The sequence below is a fragment of the Drosophila gunungcola genome, assembly GCF_025200985.1.
Source record: "Drosophila gunungcola strain Sukarami chromosome 3L unlocalized genomic scaffold, Dgunungcola_SK_2 000005F, whole genome shotgun sequence".
Lineage (NCBI taxonomy): Eukaryota > Metazoa > Arthropoda > Insecta > Diptera > Drosophilidae > Drosophila > Drosophila gunungcola.
Window position 1 is genome coordinate 1275222 of NW_026453180.1, and position 15345 is coordinate 1290566.

A 15345-nucleotide genomic window follows, 5' to 3' on the forward strand; every position below is an offset into this window, starting at 1 on the left:
GAAGATGAAGACGTCTTCTCCTGATCCCGTGCCCGTGCCCGTGCCCGCATCAAGTTTGCCTAGTGAACTTTTGTTGAGTTTACATTGTAATGGCATCTGGCGGGGCAAACAGACAAACACCCAGCCAGTCAGCCAGTCAGTCAGTCAGTCAGTCAGTCAGCCAGTCCCATATCCATTCATCTGCATAATAGAATTTCCAAGGGATGGGTGGGGCTGCCTCTTTATTGTGGCTAATAGGCCCCTTGGCCGCTTTGTTGTTGTGCCGCCTCAGCCGCCTTCGTTTGCATTCGCTTTGGTCACCATCACCATCACCTCCACATCTCCATCACCTCCACATCTCCATCACCTCCACATCTCCATCTCCATCAGCTCACCATTAACATCTCACTCTGGCATTGGCATTTCTATGTGGATTAATGAATGGCAGCAGCACCAAGTTGAAGCTACAGGCAGAGGTGGTTAGGAATAAGTATAAGGTGAGATGGACACTGGAAAAAACTTAAACATTAATTTAAGGTATGTAAATATTTCTATGAACTGCAGAATAATAAGGTTCCTAATAGGCTCATCCTTCAATTTATATTTATTTTTAAACAAAACAATAATATTTATATTTATTTTTAAACAAAACAATAATATAATGTTTTTATTGGATAAAAAATACTTTAATTTACACACAAAGGTAACTAAATTTTATTTTAAAGACGGAAGAAATTTTAAACTTTAATTTTAATTTATTTGTATTTTCTATGAACTGCAGAAAAATAAAAACAACTAATTTTTAACAAGGGTTCCAATTAAGAATAAAGATATATATGTTTTGACCACTTGTTTTATAAAGTCTTCAAATGGGTATCTAAGGAATTCAATATCATTCAATAAATAACATTTTCAGCTGTTCAGATATAAACAAAACCATCGGTAAGCAGTAAACTCATTTAAAATAGCAGTTATATTTGAGAATAAAGTTCTATTATTTTGGAAAAACAAGAAACGAATGAATGATTGAATGATATAACACTTTAAATTCTATTCTAAATATCACTGTATTATTCTCAGTGCTTTGGGGGAGACCAGTGTTTACCTTCCATATAGACACACACACATCCATTGTGGGGAGCAGTCAACAGGCCCCTAATTATGTGTAAAGGTGTTGTATGTGCTCCTCGGTCCAAGATGCCGCCCCTTTCCATTTTTGTCATCCATCTCGCCGCGCTACAAGGGTTAATTAGTGTGGCATACACAGGATTGTCGGCGATACAAACGGATATTGAGAGTTGTAGATTAAGGTATTCAACGGCTATGGGCTACTGGAAAAGCTTCTGGTTCTATTCTGATTGTAACTTATTGATTTCCACAAGACAGCTGGCTCCCTGGATAAAAAAATACCCTCCCCAGAAATTCGAAATGTTTGACCGTTTGCACTTTTATGACCCACGACGAATCGAATTCGAATGCCCCCGAGGAAATGTACAAACAATATTAAAACGGGGAATAGAGGGACTGCGCCAAGTCATCATAAAATGACAAAATACAATAAAAATAAATTTAACACAACATTTGCTTTGGGCATCCGCCGCAAACGCCGCCTCATCGTGCTTGTATTTTGTGGGAGCATCCTTTGTGCAAGGACGACACAAAACAATCAAGGGGCACAGCCAAAATATTTTCAATAATAAATCTATTTGATGGCCCACGGGCCGCAGTTTTTACGATCACAGCGATGACAGCAGGCGCAGTCATTAAAAATCTCACCGAAAGTTATGTCTCTCCGCATGATTAATCGTTGAGGATGTGTCAGATCGCTTGGGATTGTTCGCTCCATCGGGAAAATATCCACAACTTTATGAACATTTGTTTGTCGATGGCCTTGGTAATTAATTTCCATACACTTTCCCTTTGGCAGGAATCGGAACAGGGGGCGGGGGCGGGTGTAGAAGAAGTGCATCTGTGGTCCCAAGGAGCAGCACTTGACCCCTGACCATCTGTGGTCATCGTCGACTGTCGGCCTGTCAACTAATTTGTCCAGTTTGTGGTCCGTGTCAGGTGTTGTAAATATCGCATTTAATTGAACTGTCCCCATGTGTCAAGGGCCAGAAGACCTTCATAATTTGTAAACCCAATGTTGTGGAGAGGGGGTAATATAAATGGGAGGAGCACGACTTCCCGCTCAATTATAATAATAATAATTATAATTATAATAATATATTAGCCACCTATTAAATTAAACGAATGCTTTAGAAAAAATCACTACAAAGAATTGTATATAGAATGTTAATAAAATTATTATTGCACTTAAAGATGATAGACCTCAGAGAGCAAGCTACATACGTATTAAATTAATACAAATAAAACATTACGAATATATAAACCTTACTAGGCTTCATGTTAAAACTATTTTAAAATTATACACAGTTTTCCGACCAAGCATCTGTCCCTAACCCTCCATTATTTTCCCCTTTTCCAGTATATAAATCAACGCGCCAAGAGCAGCTCAACTCAACTCAACACAACTCCCAACAGCACGCTTGTAATTGCTTAATTAGATTGCCACTAAAATTATAATTTGAGAAAAGGAGGCAGTCCCGAAAAGCTGAGCGCAGATTGAAAGCAGAGATTCAAAAGGAAAGGACCTCCGCTGGAAAGGAGCAGCTGGGGCGTAAATCAGATTTGCTGACAGGGCTCGACTAATTTTAACCGTGGCACTTGAGGCGCAGGACCCTGGGTCCTGGCCCTTGGCCTGCGTTTCGACTCCTTGTCGCCGAAGTGGAGTCGAAAATCGTTATCCTTTCAAGTGGCTGCGCGTGCGCGGAGAACGCGTGCTAATGGGGCCAAAAGGTGCAGGATGGTTCGGCGGGGATCAGGGAACAGGATTCAGGAATCGGGGATTAGAGCTACAATCAGCGTAACTCCGTGCCCGTTAATTTATGCGTGTCCTGAGCTAGTTCAGCTGCACCCTGGAACCTTTGTCCTTCGAAGGATTTGTGTGTGTGTCAAAGGACATATGTTAGGAACGGCGACACGCAGACACATGACTCTGTTGACACACAAGCGGCACCGAAAATATTTCTTAAGACCTATCATAATAAATAAATATATGATTTACAATGGTAACTCGACTCAAAGGACTATACCACAACTTTAGTTCATTTACGAGTCATTAGTTCGTTAAATACTGCAACTAGTATTTTCCTTTAAGTTTTTGTTTGATCAAGTTATAAAATTCATTTTAAATACGCTTGCTTTTCTCGTTTTTTTGGTGACCACATTAATTTAAAAACTGCTGCATCAATTTTTCTGAAAGGCAGGCTTCTTCAGTACATACAAACGTAGTTATTGATTCATTTTTTTTTATTCTATTAAAATGTAAATTATTATCAAAAAAAAAACTAAAGTTTTATCTAAAAATTCTTAAAGTAGTGCTGAGCTCCTGAAAACTATTAAAACACCATTAAAACATACCTCGTATATAAATTTCTCACTGTGTAAGAAACGCAAGTGGCGGCCGCAGGGGAGTGGGGTAGGAGTCCTTAAGGCAAAATCTAAATGGTATTTATTGGTTTGCCAAGCCGGCGACGGCTGTCGGGCGCATCCTGTGCTACCAGAGCGGCAAGGATTGAGTTACGCGATGGCGACACATTTGTAAACAGGCGGCCTGATTTACACACACCGTGTACCGTGCCTGCCAAGAACAGGACATCCAGAAGATTGAGGACATGCAGGGGACATGGCACTACCGTGGCAGAAGTCGCCGCCAGGAGCGGCGCTCCTTATTTGCCAAGACATTAGGCAGCAGCAGAAGCAGCAGCAGCAGCAGCAGCGGCAGCAACAATAACAAAAACAGCCAGCAGTCAGGGAAAAAAGAAATGAGTAAGGACAACACACCGCGTGTTTGCTGTCAGTAGAGGGATCACCTCGAACTCAAGATCCTCTGATTGACAATTGACAAATTTCTTTTGGCATTTATCAATGGAACCGCGGACAAACGGATACGAAGGACTTAGGATGAAGGACCTCCTGTCGCGATGATGAATCGAAAAATTCGTGTTTTTACACGCAACTTGACGGGGCCAACACGGATTTGGTTAAGTTAATATTGTTGATGTTGTTGTACTCCAGTCGATTAGAAAGACATTTTTCAAATGAAATGGAATGGGTAAAAAGGACTCTGGAAAGTTTGAAAAATTATGGTAAATTAGGTTTACATTATTTATTTTTAGGTCTACACAAAATTGATACGAATAGAAATACTTTGATACTTGGACTATTTGCAAATTAACTTCGAAATTTAGATTATAATGAAGGTAAAAGGTTTCACAAAATTTTAAATTTATTTATTAATATTAAATTTATTAATACTACAAAAAAAGAATATAAACAAAAATAGTTTGAAACTTTAAAAATACATTAATCTAAGTCAATTTATGGTGACTATTACATCTTTTATTTAACTCATTTTATAAAGACCCAAACAGAATACATTTTCGTATATTAAAAGGTGGGAGGCTTGAATTCTGCTATCTTACAGGTCATATATTTTGTGTACTGGCCATGCTCTCATCCCTTTTAAGCCCTAATAGCGATAAAACTTCGGTGTGGTCACACTTTGTCTGCTAAAATTTAAATTCGCAGCCGAAAAAAAGCCGAAACAAGCAATAAATTCATGTTAATAACAGTTGCAACAGCCAGCGACGACGACGACCCCTCCCCCGAATTTCGATAGCCAAAGGCAAGTGGCCATAAATATCAGCCAAATGGGTTGACAGTTGGCAAGAGGAGTTAACGAAATGAAAACTAAGGAGAAACCCTTCCCTGCCGAAATGTAAACTCCCGAAATAGTCCAGAAATGTGATACGAATCAAGTGCCACGTGTCGTCCCTTTAAAACTCCTTTATGTTTATTTTTTTTTGCAAACAATTTTGTACTCTTTTCGGGGGCCACAACTGTTCCTCAAGATCCGAAACTCAAAACGAACGACAGATGCGCGTGTCTGAAATTTGTGTTACACTTTCGCTCGAGGAGGAGCGGAACGTGGTTTATCAGGGCCAAAAAATCGTGCTAGGGGAGATCTTTCGGAGGTTTTTTGTGGCGTGGAGGCGTGTGTCGAGGGGGCGGTCGCACATCTCGTTAAACCGCAACCGAGGGCGATCGGATCGGTTCGGATCGGATCTGGGCCGTCAGGACATCTGTGATCAGGTTCCGTTCGAGGAGCTCGATCTGAGATGGAGGGAGATCGGGAAAGACCGTGAAATGCAATTGCCATGGCCTAGCGGTTCTCGCAGCCCGTTACGCGAAATTGATGGGCCAGGTTGCTGGCTCAGTTCGTTGCTACCTGTCAGGTAAACTGAAAGAAAAAAAAAAGGGGAAGAGTAGAAAGGTGATTAGTACTTAAAGTTCTTCCTTTAAAATAAATATATATAATATATAATTTAACAAATATATTTAATCAGAGAATTGTTATTGATGTCAAATTTTCATCAGAATCTCATTTTGTTTTAACTTTAAAGATGTATTTTGTACGTATTCAGATAAGTTTTCAGACCACCGATGTCTTTTAAAACAGGTAACTTTCATGGTACATTTTTTGTGTAAAACAGTGTTTTTATACAGAATTCTTTTAACTTAAAATTTTATTTAACAATTTTGGATGTGGGGAATTTATTTCAAATATAGTTTTCACTTAAAATATTAAATAATCAAATAGTGTTCCACAGCTTCTTCTTGAGCCCCACAAGTTAAAATTTTGTATACCCTTGCAAAGGGTATTATATATATTTATGTCAAAAGGTTGCAAGGTGTAATAAGATTTTAGAAGGTATGTTTTATTTTTGGTTGGCTTGCCGAAGTTTGCTTCTTTTCTTGTTTTCGAATATTTTCTCCCAGTGCGTAGCAAGAAAGAACCTAAGTGTGCCTCCTTCGAGGAGATGTTCCAATTAAGATCAGTATGACCAGATGTTGCTCCCCAACGATCGATCGATCCGCCGTGTGCTTGATGGCCAGGAATGTTTAGGTTAGCATCTCCAACTCGCGCAGCTGTGTGCCCAGTGGAATCTGCAAAAGTACTGTAGTTGGTTGTATGGGAGTTTTGTAGGTTTCTCAGCCCCGTAATCGGATACGTGTGCCGACCACTTGGCATGTGCCAAGGAAATGGACAGCACTTGGAAACCAAAACCAGAAGTGACCCAATATCCACTTGAATTTCATTTCGTTCAGTTTCGTTTCCAAAATTTTAGCGCCCACCTTGAGGGCTCTCGGGTTCGATTCCCTGCCCTCCATCCTCCATTTCGTGGTGTCAAAGGCCGTGTTAGCTCGTGCAGCCTTTGACATGGGCACCCCCTCCTACTACAACTACTACTTCTTAACAGAACCCACAAAGTTGCGAGTCAATTTGTCAGCGAGGCGAGCATTAAATTGAAAATTGCTGCGCAGGACCTTGGAAATTCGATACCACAGCAGCTGGCGAATGAATGCAGCCTGCAGATACAAGATACTGGTCGTTATTACGCAACCTTTTGTGGCAATTTGAACGAAAGGTAGCACATTGCAGCAGGAAAAGCTCCACCAAATGCTGTCGATAAAACTGAGATGCGTTTTCCAATGGCACTCGAATGGCACACACAAAAAGGCAACAAGGATGCACACGTGGTTGCTAAAACGACAAACGATTTGAGCCCAGAAAAGTCCGGGAAAGCAATATAACTCACGTTTAAAAGGTAACTCCTAAATAAAAAAAAAACAGTTTCAAGCTTAAGGACTAGCAAATACGTAATCAGTTAAAAAAATAGTTTTAAGTAGTCAGTAAGTTTTTCAAACTTAGATTATAAGAAATAAAAAATCGGGCAATTTTTTCTTTAAGCTGAAACCGAACTCTCCCGACGACGTGTTGGCTTTGAAGACTGATTCAAAGCGGAAAGATATCCTTTCAATGGCTGCCACTCCTCGCTGCGACAAGAAGGCAATGTCGGCTGCTCAATGGGCTGTAGCATTTTCAGCAGTGTAATACGGTCCTGCGCCAGAACCTGTGGCACAAACTCCTGGATGACACGCAAAAAGAGTAGATTTTTTGGGGCATCCGTGGCGGGTTCATCATGAACCGATTCCAGAACATACATAATGCCAGCTGTGTGAAGAGCTATCACACCATGGCGTTTCTCCACGAGATTGGAATTGAATGTTTCCGCCAATCGTTTGGCCAGGCTAATAAGTTGGGAGAACTCTGTCGAGCGAAAGGACCTCAATATTTCTCCGTTATTATCCTTCATAATCTTCTCGTATGGCAGCAAACAGGTGTGAAGTACTGTCATGCCAAAATTAATAGAATTATTGTTCAGGGCTAGTTCCATGGAGCTTCTCATTATATCGCCAAATGGTGCATTGTACTGAAAACATAAAATAAAGTCTATAAAATCAAATATATCTTGTGTTGTATTGACTAACCTTTTCGTAATACTGGAAGACCTTAGAGGCTCTCATGACGGGAAACACATTGAAAACTACCAATTTGCAGTAGCTGGCCACGAGCCGTCGCATATCTTGCAGCTGATCAAAGTTATTTTCTTTCATAATTTCCAAAGGACTGCAATTTAAGATAATTCGCAAGACAGACCCTTCAAGCAGCTCTATTTCATTTAGAGACGGCTGGTACATAATGGAACGTACCCAGAGGTTTGTACTTTCTCGCAATTGATCTCCGTATAGCACAAACAGATCGCATATAAAAGAAAAGGACTAGAATTAAAAGATGTATTAGTAAATTTTTTGGGAAAATCTCTTATTACTCACATTATATGCGATTGGGAGATTGCACTCACTAACCACCTGATCGAAGGTAACAAATAGAAAGTCTTCCAAGTGCTTCTTAAGGGAAGCTGCCGTCTCCTCCATTCTCTGATTGTCTGTAGCCTCCTCCCTGAAACTCTTCAAGTCCCAGTTTAAGCTGAAGTAGGCAACCTCTAGATAAAGACCCACTGCCTCGGTGGGCAGGGCATCTTTTCCCGGTCGTTCCTGCTCCCTGATCACTCGCTTTAGACTGGACAGCACGGACTCCGTCAACTTCCAGTCACTGAGATTGAAACGTCCGTAGAGAGCGGAAACCAAACGTAGGGTGGTCAGCAGACGGCGCGCCCGACTCTGTGGACTTTTTTTGGAGCTCGATGATGAAAAGGAGGATGGGGAAAGGGAGCTGGAGTTGGACATGCCATACGAAGCCTGCCAAGAGCGCAGTGCAATCCTGTAATTGGTCACAGCATTGTTCAGCAACTCCTTTATATGCGCCCTTGTGGAGGGCATTTCATGGAGAACCTCCAGCGTGTGAGCTGCCGTACGAAGCACGCGGTTCTCGATGTGTACGAATATAATGGTTGCGATCTGATCCATTAATTTGTGAAGTTCCCCAAGCTTATCATCCTGCTGGTAGTACTCTAGACTAAAAAGCTGCGGCAGTTCCAAAAGATTTTCCAAATCTTCAGAACGTTTGTCATATTTTTCAAGGAGATCGGGAAAAACAGGTGCCAATAGCCTGGTGGCCTTCTCCTGAGCTCCTGGCATGGGATCCCTCTTTAGATCTTCGGTATATCTTCCTGGCGGAATCTCCCCTGTGATCGCTTGCTTCGCTCCTCTAGAGAGGATTTCAATTAAGGCAGAGCTTTCGACTTCGGTAAGATTTGGGTCCTGATCCTGTATTAGCATCTCTATCATGGGCTCCCAGTTTAGAACCGTTTCACAATCTTCGAACAAAGAGTCCACCAGATAGGCAGCATGTTCATGTTGACTCTCATCAACGAAAAACTCCAGCAGAGGACGAATCTTTCGTGAAAAGCAATCCCCTTCGGTTCCCATTCTTCGCATGATGAACAACTTCGCTGCTGCCTGAGCTAATCCTCGATTTGAGGCCAGCATTAGTTGCTCTAGCATACGAAAATCGGCGTCATTGAGAATTTCTGGAGAGAATTCATAGCAATCGGTCAAGATGCGCAAGGATTGCACTCCCATTGGATTCTCCCTGTCCACGGCAATGGTGCGTAATTGCTCCGAGAATTCTCCCCCCAATTCCAAGCACATGGGACGAAGGTCTTCGTTGAGGGAAAGTTGTGAGATGTTCTCCAGGCAGCACTGTTTTACTTCCACCGAGCAATCCTGTAGGGCTTCGAAGAAAAATCGCAGGCGGTGCGGATGGAGGTGACAATTTGGATACCTGCTGAACCACTCGCCAAGTTCGTGGAGGCAAAGCAGCCTTATGTCGTTCACCACATCCTGGCAGCGATCCAAAAACAGGCAGTTAAACATCCGCATCCACAGTGTTCCCAACGAACCACTTTCCACGGAGTTTAGTTCGCTTAAAATTGTCATAATTTTTAGACCTGAAAGTAAATAAGCATGTTAATATAATGACAATATAGTAAAACTAATATATATATTTTTGAATAATTGTTATTTGGGGCGCTGCAGCAATCTATTGCAATCAAATCGTTTGTTTATACAAACTACAGCCGATTTATTTTGGAAGAGATTTTTGGTTATAAGCTAAAGAGTTAATAAATAGTTTAGTTTTGAATTGGTATACAAGAATTCAACTTGGTTTAGTAACTTACCAATCAAAGTGCTGGTATGTCGAAAGGGACGAATTGTGGACTCCGAACAGGCTATTAAAAAGCCCGTAAATTCGCCCAAAAACATGTTGTCGAGAATAATGGGCGTGGCACCCAGTGTCTTTAGTAAAGCCTCTAAAAAGCCGATCACATTGCTCGCAAACGATTTGGCCTTCTTCATAACCAGTGGATAATACATGCTGACCTAAGATGAAGAAATGTCGATAATTATAATTAAGAATCCCTTCTTGAAGAAATTTTTGCCACCTACACTTTGAAACTTAGCTGTACTGGCCATTAATATGTCCTTGTAGGAGAATGGCATGGGAGAGTCCTTGGGGATTTGGTAGTGACTACCACTGGCCTCCACCACAAACTGCATAAGCTCAAGCAATGCGGCTGTAGGAGTTTCCATATAAAAGATGACCCAGCGGCTAATCAATTTCTGAAAAGAGAATATTTGTTTTGAGATTATAAATAAATCAGCACTTTATCATATAGCATACCCACCTCATGGTGCTGATTATTATCCAGAACACATTGTAGCAATGTCTTTGGCGGAGCTGGCTCTGGGTTTTCCCCACTTGGCTCTTCTTTTTGGAAGCTTCCAAATTTATGGTTAGGTGAATGACTCTACATTTTATAGTTTTTTGGCCCACTTACCTAGTCTGTTGCTCAGCAACTTTCGAGTCACTTAAATCCATTTCAGTCGATAAATTACTCATTTCTGGACACTTAAAGGTTTGTATTAATTAAAAAAAGGTTTAGAAATGCGACGGTGCAACGGGATGGAAAAATTGCCGAGCAGAAAAAGGCAGCAAGAAAGGAAAATTGGTACTGCCAACTTGCGAAAACCGCGTGGCAGAAAATGAACCGTGAACCAAAGAACCAATAATCGAATAGAAACTAACTTCGAAAAGAGAGGTTAGTTTCAGGGTTGTAACGCTTCAGAGAATACCTTTAAATAATATAGTTTGAAATTTGATAAAAAAAAAAAACAAGCTATTGTATGTATCATTCATTCTTTTCATTTTCTGTATTCCAAGTAGGCTTTGAAAATCCAAATGAAACTTCAATATTTTACCCCGTACTGTTTCAGTTCATTATTCGACATAACTTCGTAGTGTTACATACAATCCGTTCTATAAATTTAAATATTTTTATATTCCGAAAAAAAAGAAAATTTAAAAGTGTAACATTTTAGTGTAAAATTTGAAGAGTAAAATGTCTTCGGAAAACAGCTCAGACTACAGGGAGAAAGAAGACGATGACATGGAGCGCATTGTGTGGGAGGGCATGGATGTTCTAGGAGCATCAATTTCCAAGATGACGATCCTGCAGATGGTCAGCGTAGCTACCGATCAGAAAGTGCTAAAAATCGTCGATAGTGTGGATGAAGCCATAGATAATTTAATCGGGAAGGGACTAGTCTGCAAGCAAAACGGAAAGTATCAAATCGTCAATAGCAAAGGTGAGTTGTTTTGGGTGCGAGTTCATTGCAATTTAAATTTATTGATATTTTAACTAGTTTAAGAACCACTAATAGAGAATCCTTCCAAGGAATCCTTCGATTTTTATACTTAACCGAGAAGAAAATATATAATAGTTTCTTTACTGAAATTTCAAATCACTTTGTAGAAGGTATGTTAAGATTTAACATTTTGGTGTTTGTTATAAGCTTTACCTTTTCATTACAGAAAGCGCTGCCGAGTTGGAGAAAATTGGCGTATAGTTTGTACTTGTTTGTCTATGCTGTAAATTTTTGTGTAAACTGCTATAATTTTTTTTCAATTAGTCATAAATTATTTTGTACCCTCAAAAAGTCTACTTTAATTTGGAGCTGTAACTTGCTATCGTGTATCACAAACACTTGCTTGTATAGGATGAAAATAAATTAAGGTATGAAACGCGACCATTTTTTCTACCCATCCTTACATTTACCGGTACAATTTTCCCAGTAAACTCGAAAAAAAGTACATACAATCCAAAAAAAAACTTGTTAAATTTCTAACCTGCTTGCAGTTTTCCCACATTCACCGCAAAATAATGAAATCCAGGGCAAATAAAACCGCCGAGATTCCCATCGCCGGATTGAGATCGGGTCAGGTAGCCGATCTTTAGGGGCACAAAACAATTAGCCAGGCCCACAAAATGATACACAAACAGAGCGCAAATTGGGCAGCCACTTGTCCGACCTCAAAGCGAAAGCGCCGCCAATTCAAGCGGACTAACAAGGACCTCATAATCATGCCCATGCCCATGCCCTTGCCCGTTCCCAACTGATCCGAGCCAGAAATAAACACAAATATTGACGTAGCCTATCGCACGCGATCTACGCTCCCCTCCGCTCCTCCCCAGGAATATGGAATATGGCCAGAGATCAGAGGCCTCGACCGCTGACCAATTCGAGATGACTTGGCAAGTTGGCAACTCCGAATTATTTCAATCTGATGACGCGGCTCCTTTCGGGCGGTGGCATGATAAAAAGCTGGCGATAAACCGCTTGATGCTCAGTAGTTTAAAAAGGGAAATATAGGGCGGTATTGAGCCTTAAAGGAAAGTGATTAGATCCAATAAACCGACCTGAAATCTTCAAAAACTATATCTTGTTGCCTAAAAAAGGTAAATAATATTGTGTAACAACTTTGGAAATTAAAAGTATTCTTGTTCTGAAATAAAATAAAAAAACATAATTACATAATAATTACATTATACTTTTGTTTTACATTTTTTTTTGATTACATGTTTGCTCTAAAGACCATTATTCTTCAGAAAAAACTTTTCTTATTTTTCTTTTTTAAATAAAAATTATAATGATTACAGTTGGTAAAATGTTAAATAAATTTAGCTTATGCGAGACATTACCTGCCGAATTTAACATAATATTTAATAACTAGATCATTACAACTTGTATATGATAAATGTAGGGCATTTTTTCGTCCACTACAACGTGGCTTACCTCAAAAGCGGGGCATTCCTGGAATTTCAAAACTGCCTTAAGTCCAGCCATATATTGACGTTCGAGATTGAAAATTGGCGCACTCCAAAAAGGAGACGGCCAAGACAGCTGCCATTGATTGAAAGATCAATCGAGATCGAGGAGATTGCGAATCCGATTTCCAAACCCGGTGCGAGGCGGTTCCAGCTGCCGTAGGGTAATTGGAGTCCACCTACGGTCAGTCAAGTCGACTACCATTTCTCGGCCAGTTGTGTGCCAATCTCATTTCATATTCAAAACGATTCCTTTTGGCCGGGCATTGTTGTCCATTGTTTGATTGCCCGAAATCTGACCTTCACCCTGTGCCTTGTTCATTGTTGCCGTTTTGCCATTTTGCCATTTTGGCAGGGGAATTAGCCGCTGTCCATTCAGCGGCAGCTGCAGTGGCGCTCGTGCTGGCTCCTCAAACTCCCCCGCCACTTGGACTTCTGAATCCCTGCTCTTTTGGCACCGAAATCCCCTGACGAACACACCTGCCCGGTGTCACGGTTCTTCATCGGGATTAGTTAAATAGTTCTGGAATAAAATTGATGTTAGAAAAGATATTTAATACTCGAAATTCAATTCATTTTTCTAAAAAATATTGAATACTTTATTGCTAAAGTGCCAAAAATTTATTGCGTTTCGTCAACCAAATTTATTAAATGGTTGAAAAAAAATTGATCTAAAATAACATATTTAAGTCCTCCTCTTAATACTTAAATTGAAAATCAGTTTTTTCATAAATTTAACTATCTTAGGAATATTGAAAACATTTTTTGAAGTTGCTGATAATTTTTCGGGATTCTAATCCACAATTTATCAACAAAAACTTTTTTAAAAAGTTCCGGTGGAAAGTTAAATTTAGTTTTGAAAAATTTCATTAGTTAAAAAAAAATATAATACTTTTTAAAAAAGTTGCAGTCACAATTTGCGTAATTTTTTTTTTTGCAGTGTGATTTTGACCTAAAAGATTTACGCCTCGCGTTCACTTCAACCTCCTTCTCGGCCTCGAATGTTGAAGGTGGCTTAACAATAAACTCCACTTTTGGCCGTGTGGCCCGCTTAATTGACAGTAAAATTGCGCAGTACCTCGCTTCTGGCGCCTGTTTTCGCCACTTTGTTGCAACTTTTCAGGGAAATTTGCAGCGGGAAAATGGTAACAAAATAAAAACAAGTAGGAAAAGCATCCAAGAAATCAAGCCAAGGACAAAGTTTAGCCAGGCAGGGTAAATGTAAAGTACTGGATTTGGTTTGAGTTCTGCCAGAAGGCTTCTTATGAAGAATTTTCTGGGAAATACTACTTCGGTGGCGCAACATTAAGTAAGTAAAACCAATCTTAGTTAAAACATTCAATTTAAGTTTAACTACAATGAAGTTTGGTTTTAAAACAATTTCTTTCAATATTTCAAACAAAAAATTCAATGTTCAAAATTTTGTATTTTACAAGACGTTTGACAATAATTTTTATTCATTAAATTTTTATTTCATTAAAAATTATATTAGCTTATTATTTTCATGACCTCTTTAATAATTCAGATAATATTTTATATAACCAAATAAAGCTCCGAAGCTAGCTTACATTTCCAGGTTTAAACACAATGATTTCCCACCAAAGATAATATCACGGTGTTGCTGTCCAATGGACATGAAAAATCATCTCGTCGTGTCCAGATATTCCTGATGTCATCATAATTGGGTCAATTGTTGTGTGTTACAGCCAGTTACAGACGAATAAACCAAACAAATATGCCCAGAACAATGACAGTTAACCATTCAAAGGGAAAAAAAAGAGGAGAAGGAGGAGGAGTAGGTGGCCACATTGCACCGCATAATTAATCAAAGCGGCACGCGGCTGTGGGCGCCACAAAGAGAGCCGACAATGCCAAACCCAGAACTCGGATTCAAAACCCCCAACCAAATCCCGCCCAGCACGTGAGTTTGGATGTGGTTGAGGGGGGCAGGAACTTGGATGGGGAGGTGCTGCATACGAATGAATGCCGCCCTCTTCCGCATTTAATAGAGAAGCCAGCGGATGTTCGTATCCACACAGTATTAAAGTGGACGTGGATGTGGATGTGGACACCCGCACAACTAACAACTACAAGCCATGGATCATGTGGGTGCACACTTCCAGTCGCCGTCTGGTTTCAAGTCTCGTCGTTTCCAGATGAAGTCTAGGGCGCAGGAAGCGGCGCTGAAAAACCAGTTGGCAATCGCTTCATTCATAAATTGGCAAAGGCGTTAGTCTCCAGAGATGGACGATCAAGTTCCACTCTGAACTAGTTTTTCCTTAATTCAGTATTTCATTTATTATATCAATATCGTAAAAAATTGTAAATAAATCTAGTGATATTTTAACATATATACATAACTAGTTTATATACACAACTAGTTCCTTGGCTAAAACTTTCTTTAACTTTTCAAGGGTAATCTTTTCTTAATTATTATTTAAAATTGTCTGTTCTTAAGTTCTAGAGATGGAGGACTCAAAAATAGATTTTCATTATTTAGTTACTTCATTTATTAATATAAATCGAAGTGAAAAAATCGAGGTCATAGCTTGTTATAAATCTTTATAACAGAAAATTTTCACATTTATTAACTATATAAATGACGCTTAAATCTTTTATTATTACAAAACCACGTAAAATCAATGTACTGTTACTTTATACAAAAATATCTAGATCTTTAAGTAAAGCATTTTTGAAACTTTTAAGGTATAGTCTTTTCATAATTATTAATTCACTATATAAATAGGAACATTTTAATTTATTGGAA

The 15345-nt window shown here is 39.6% G+C and overlaps 1 protein-coding gene and 1 long non-coding RNA gene across 3 annotated transcripts; one reads left to right on the forward strand and one right to left on the reverse strand.

The window, feature by feature from the left end:
- Positions 1 to 6798: 6798 nt before the first annotated feature.
- On the reverse strand, positions 6799 to 10809 carry LOC128259410 (cohesin subunit SA-1). Its single transcript, XM_052991764.1, has 7 exons — positions 10251 to 10809; positions 10098 to 10191; positions 9859 to 10032; positions 9591 to 9792; positions 7783 to 9359; positions 7438 to 7728; positions 6799 to 7379 (listed from the first exon to the last, which is right to left on the reverse strand). The coding sequence occupies exons 1-7, from the start codon at positions 10310 to 10312 to the stop codon at positions 6852 to 6854; spliced, it is 2928 nt and encodes a 975-aa protein (XP_052847724.1). The 5' UTR covers positions 10313 to 10809; the 3' UTR covers positions 6799 to 6851.
- A 304-nt stretch (positions 10810 to 11113) lies between these two features.
- On the forward strand, positions 11114 to 12156 carry LOC128259412 (uncharacterized). Of its 2 annotated transcripts, none has more exons than XR_008268051.1 (3): positions 11114 to 11228; positions 11285 to 11486; positions 11546 to 12156. It is a non-coding gene; the product is annotated as an uncharacterized LOC128259412 (long non-coding RNA). The 2 variants fall into 2 exon arrangements; XR_008268052.1 differs by having other exon boundaries at positions 11610 to 12156.
- The last annotated feature ends 3189 nt before the right edge of the window (positions 12157 to 15345 follow it).

Bases quoted from the DNA above. Each gene is read 5' to 3' on its own strand.
- LOC128259410 (XM_052991764.1), bottom strand. From the start codon at position 10,312: ATGAGTAATTTATCGACTGAAATGGATTTAAGTGACTCGAAAGTTGCT. The intron at 10,033-10,097 runs GTGGGTATGCTA...TTCTCTTTTCAG, and splicing joins ATAATAATCAGCACCATGAG to AAATTGATTAGCCGCTGGGT. The intron at 9,793-9,858 runs GTAGGTGGCAAA...TCTTCATCTTAG, and splicing joins GTACAGCTAAGTTTCAAAGT to GTCAGCATGTATTATCCACT.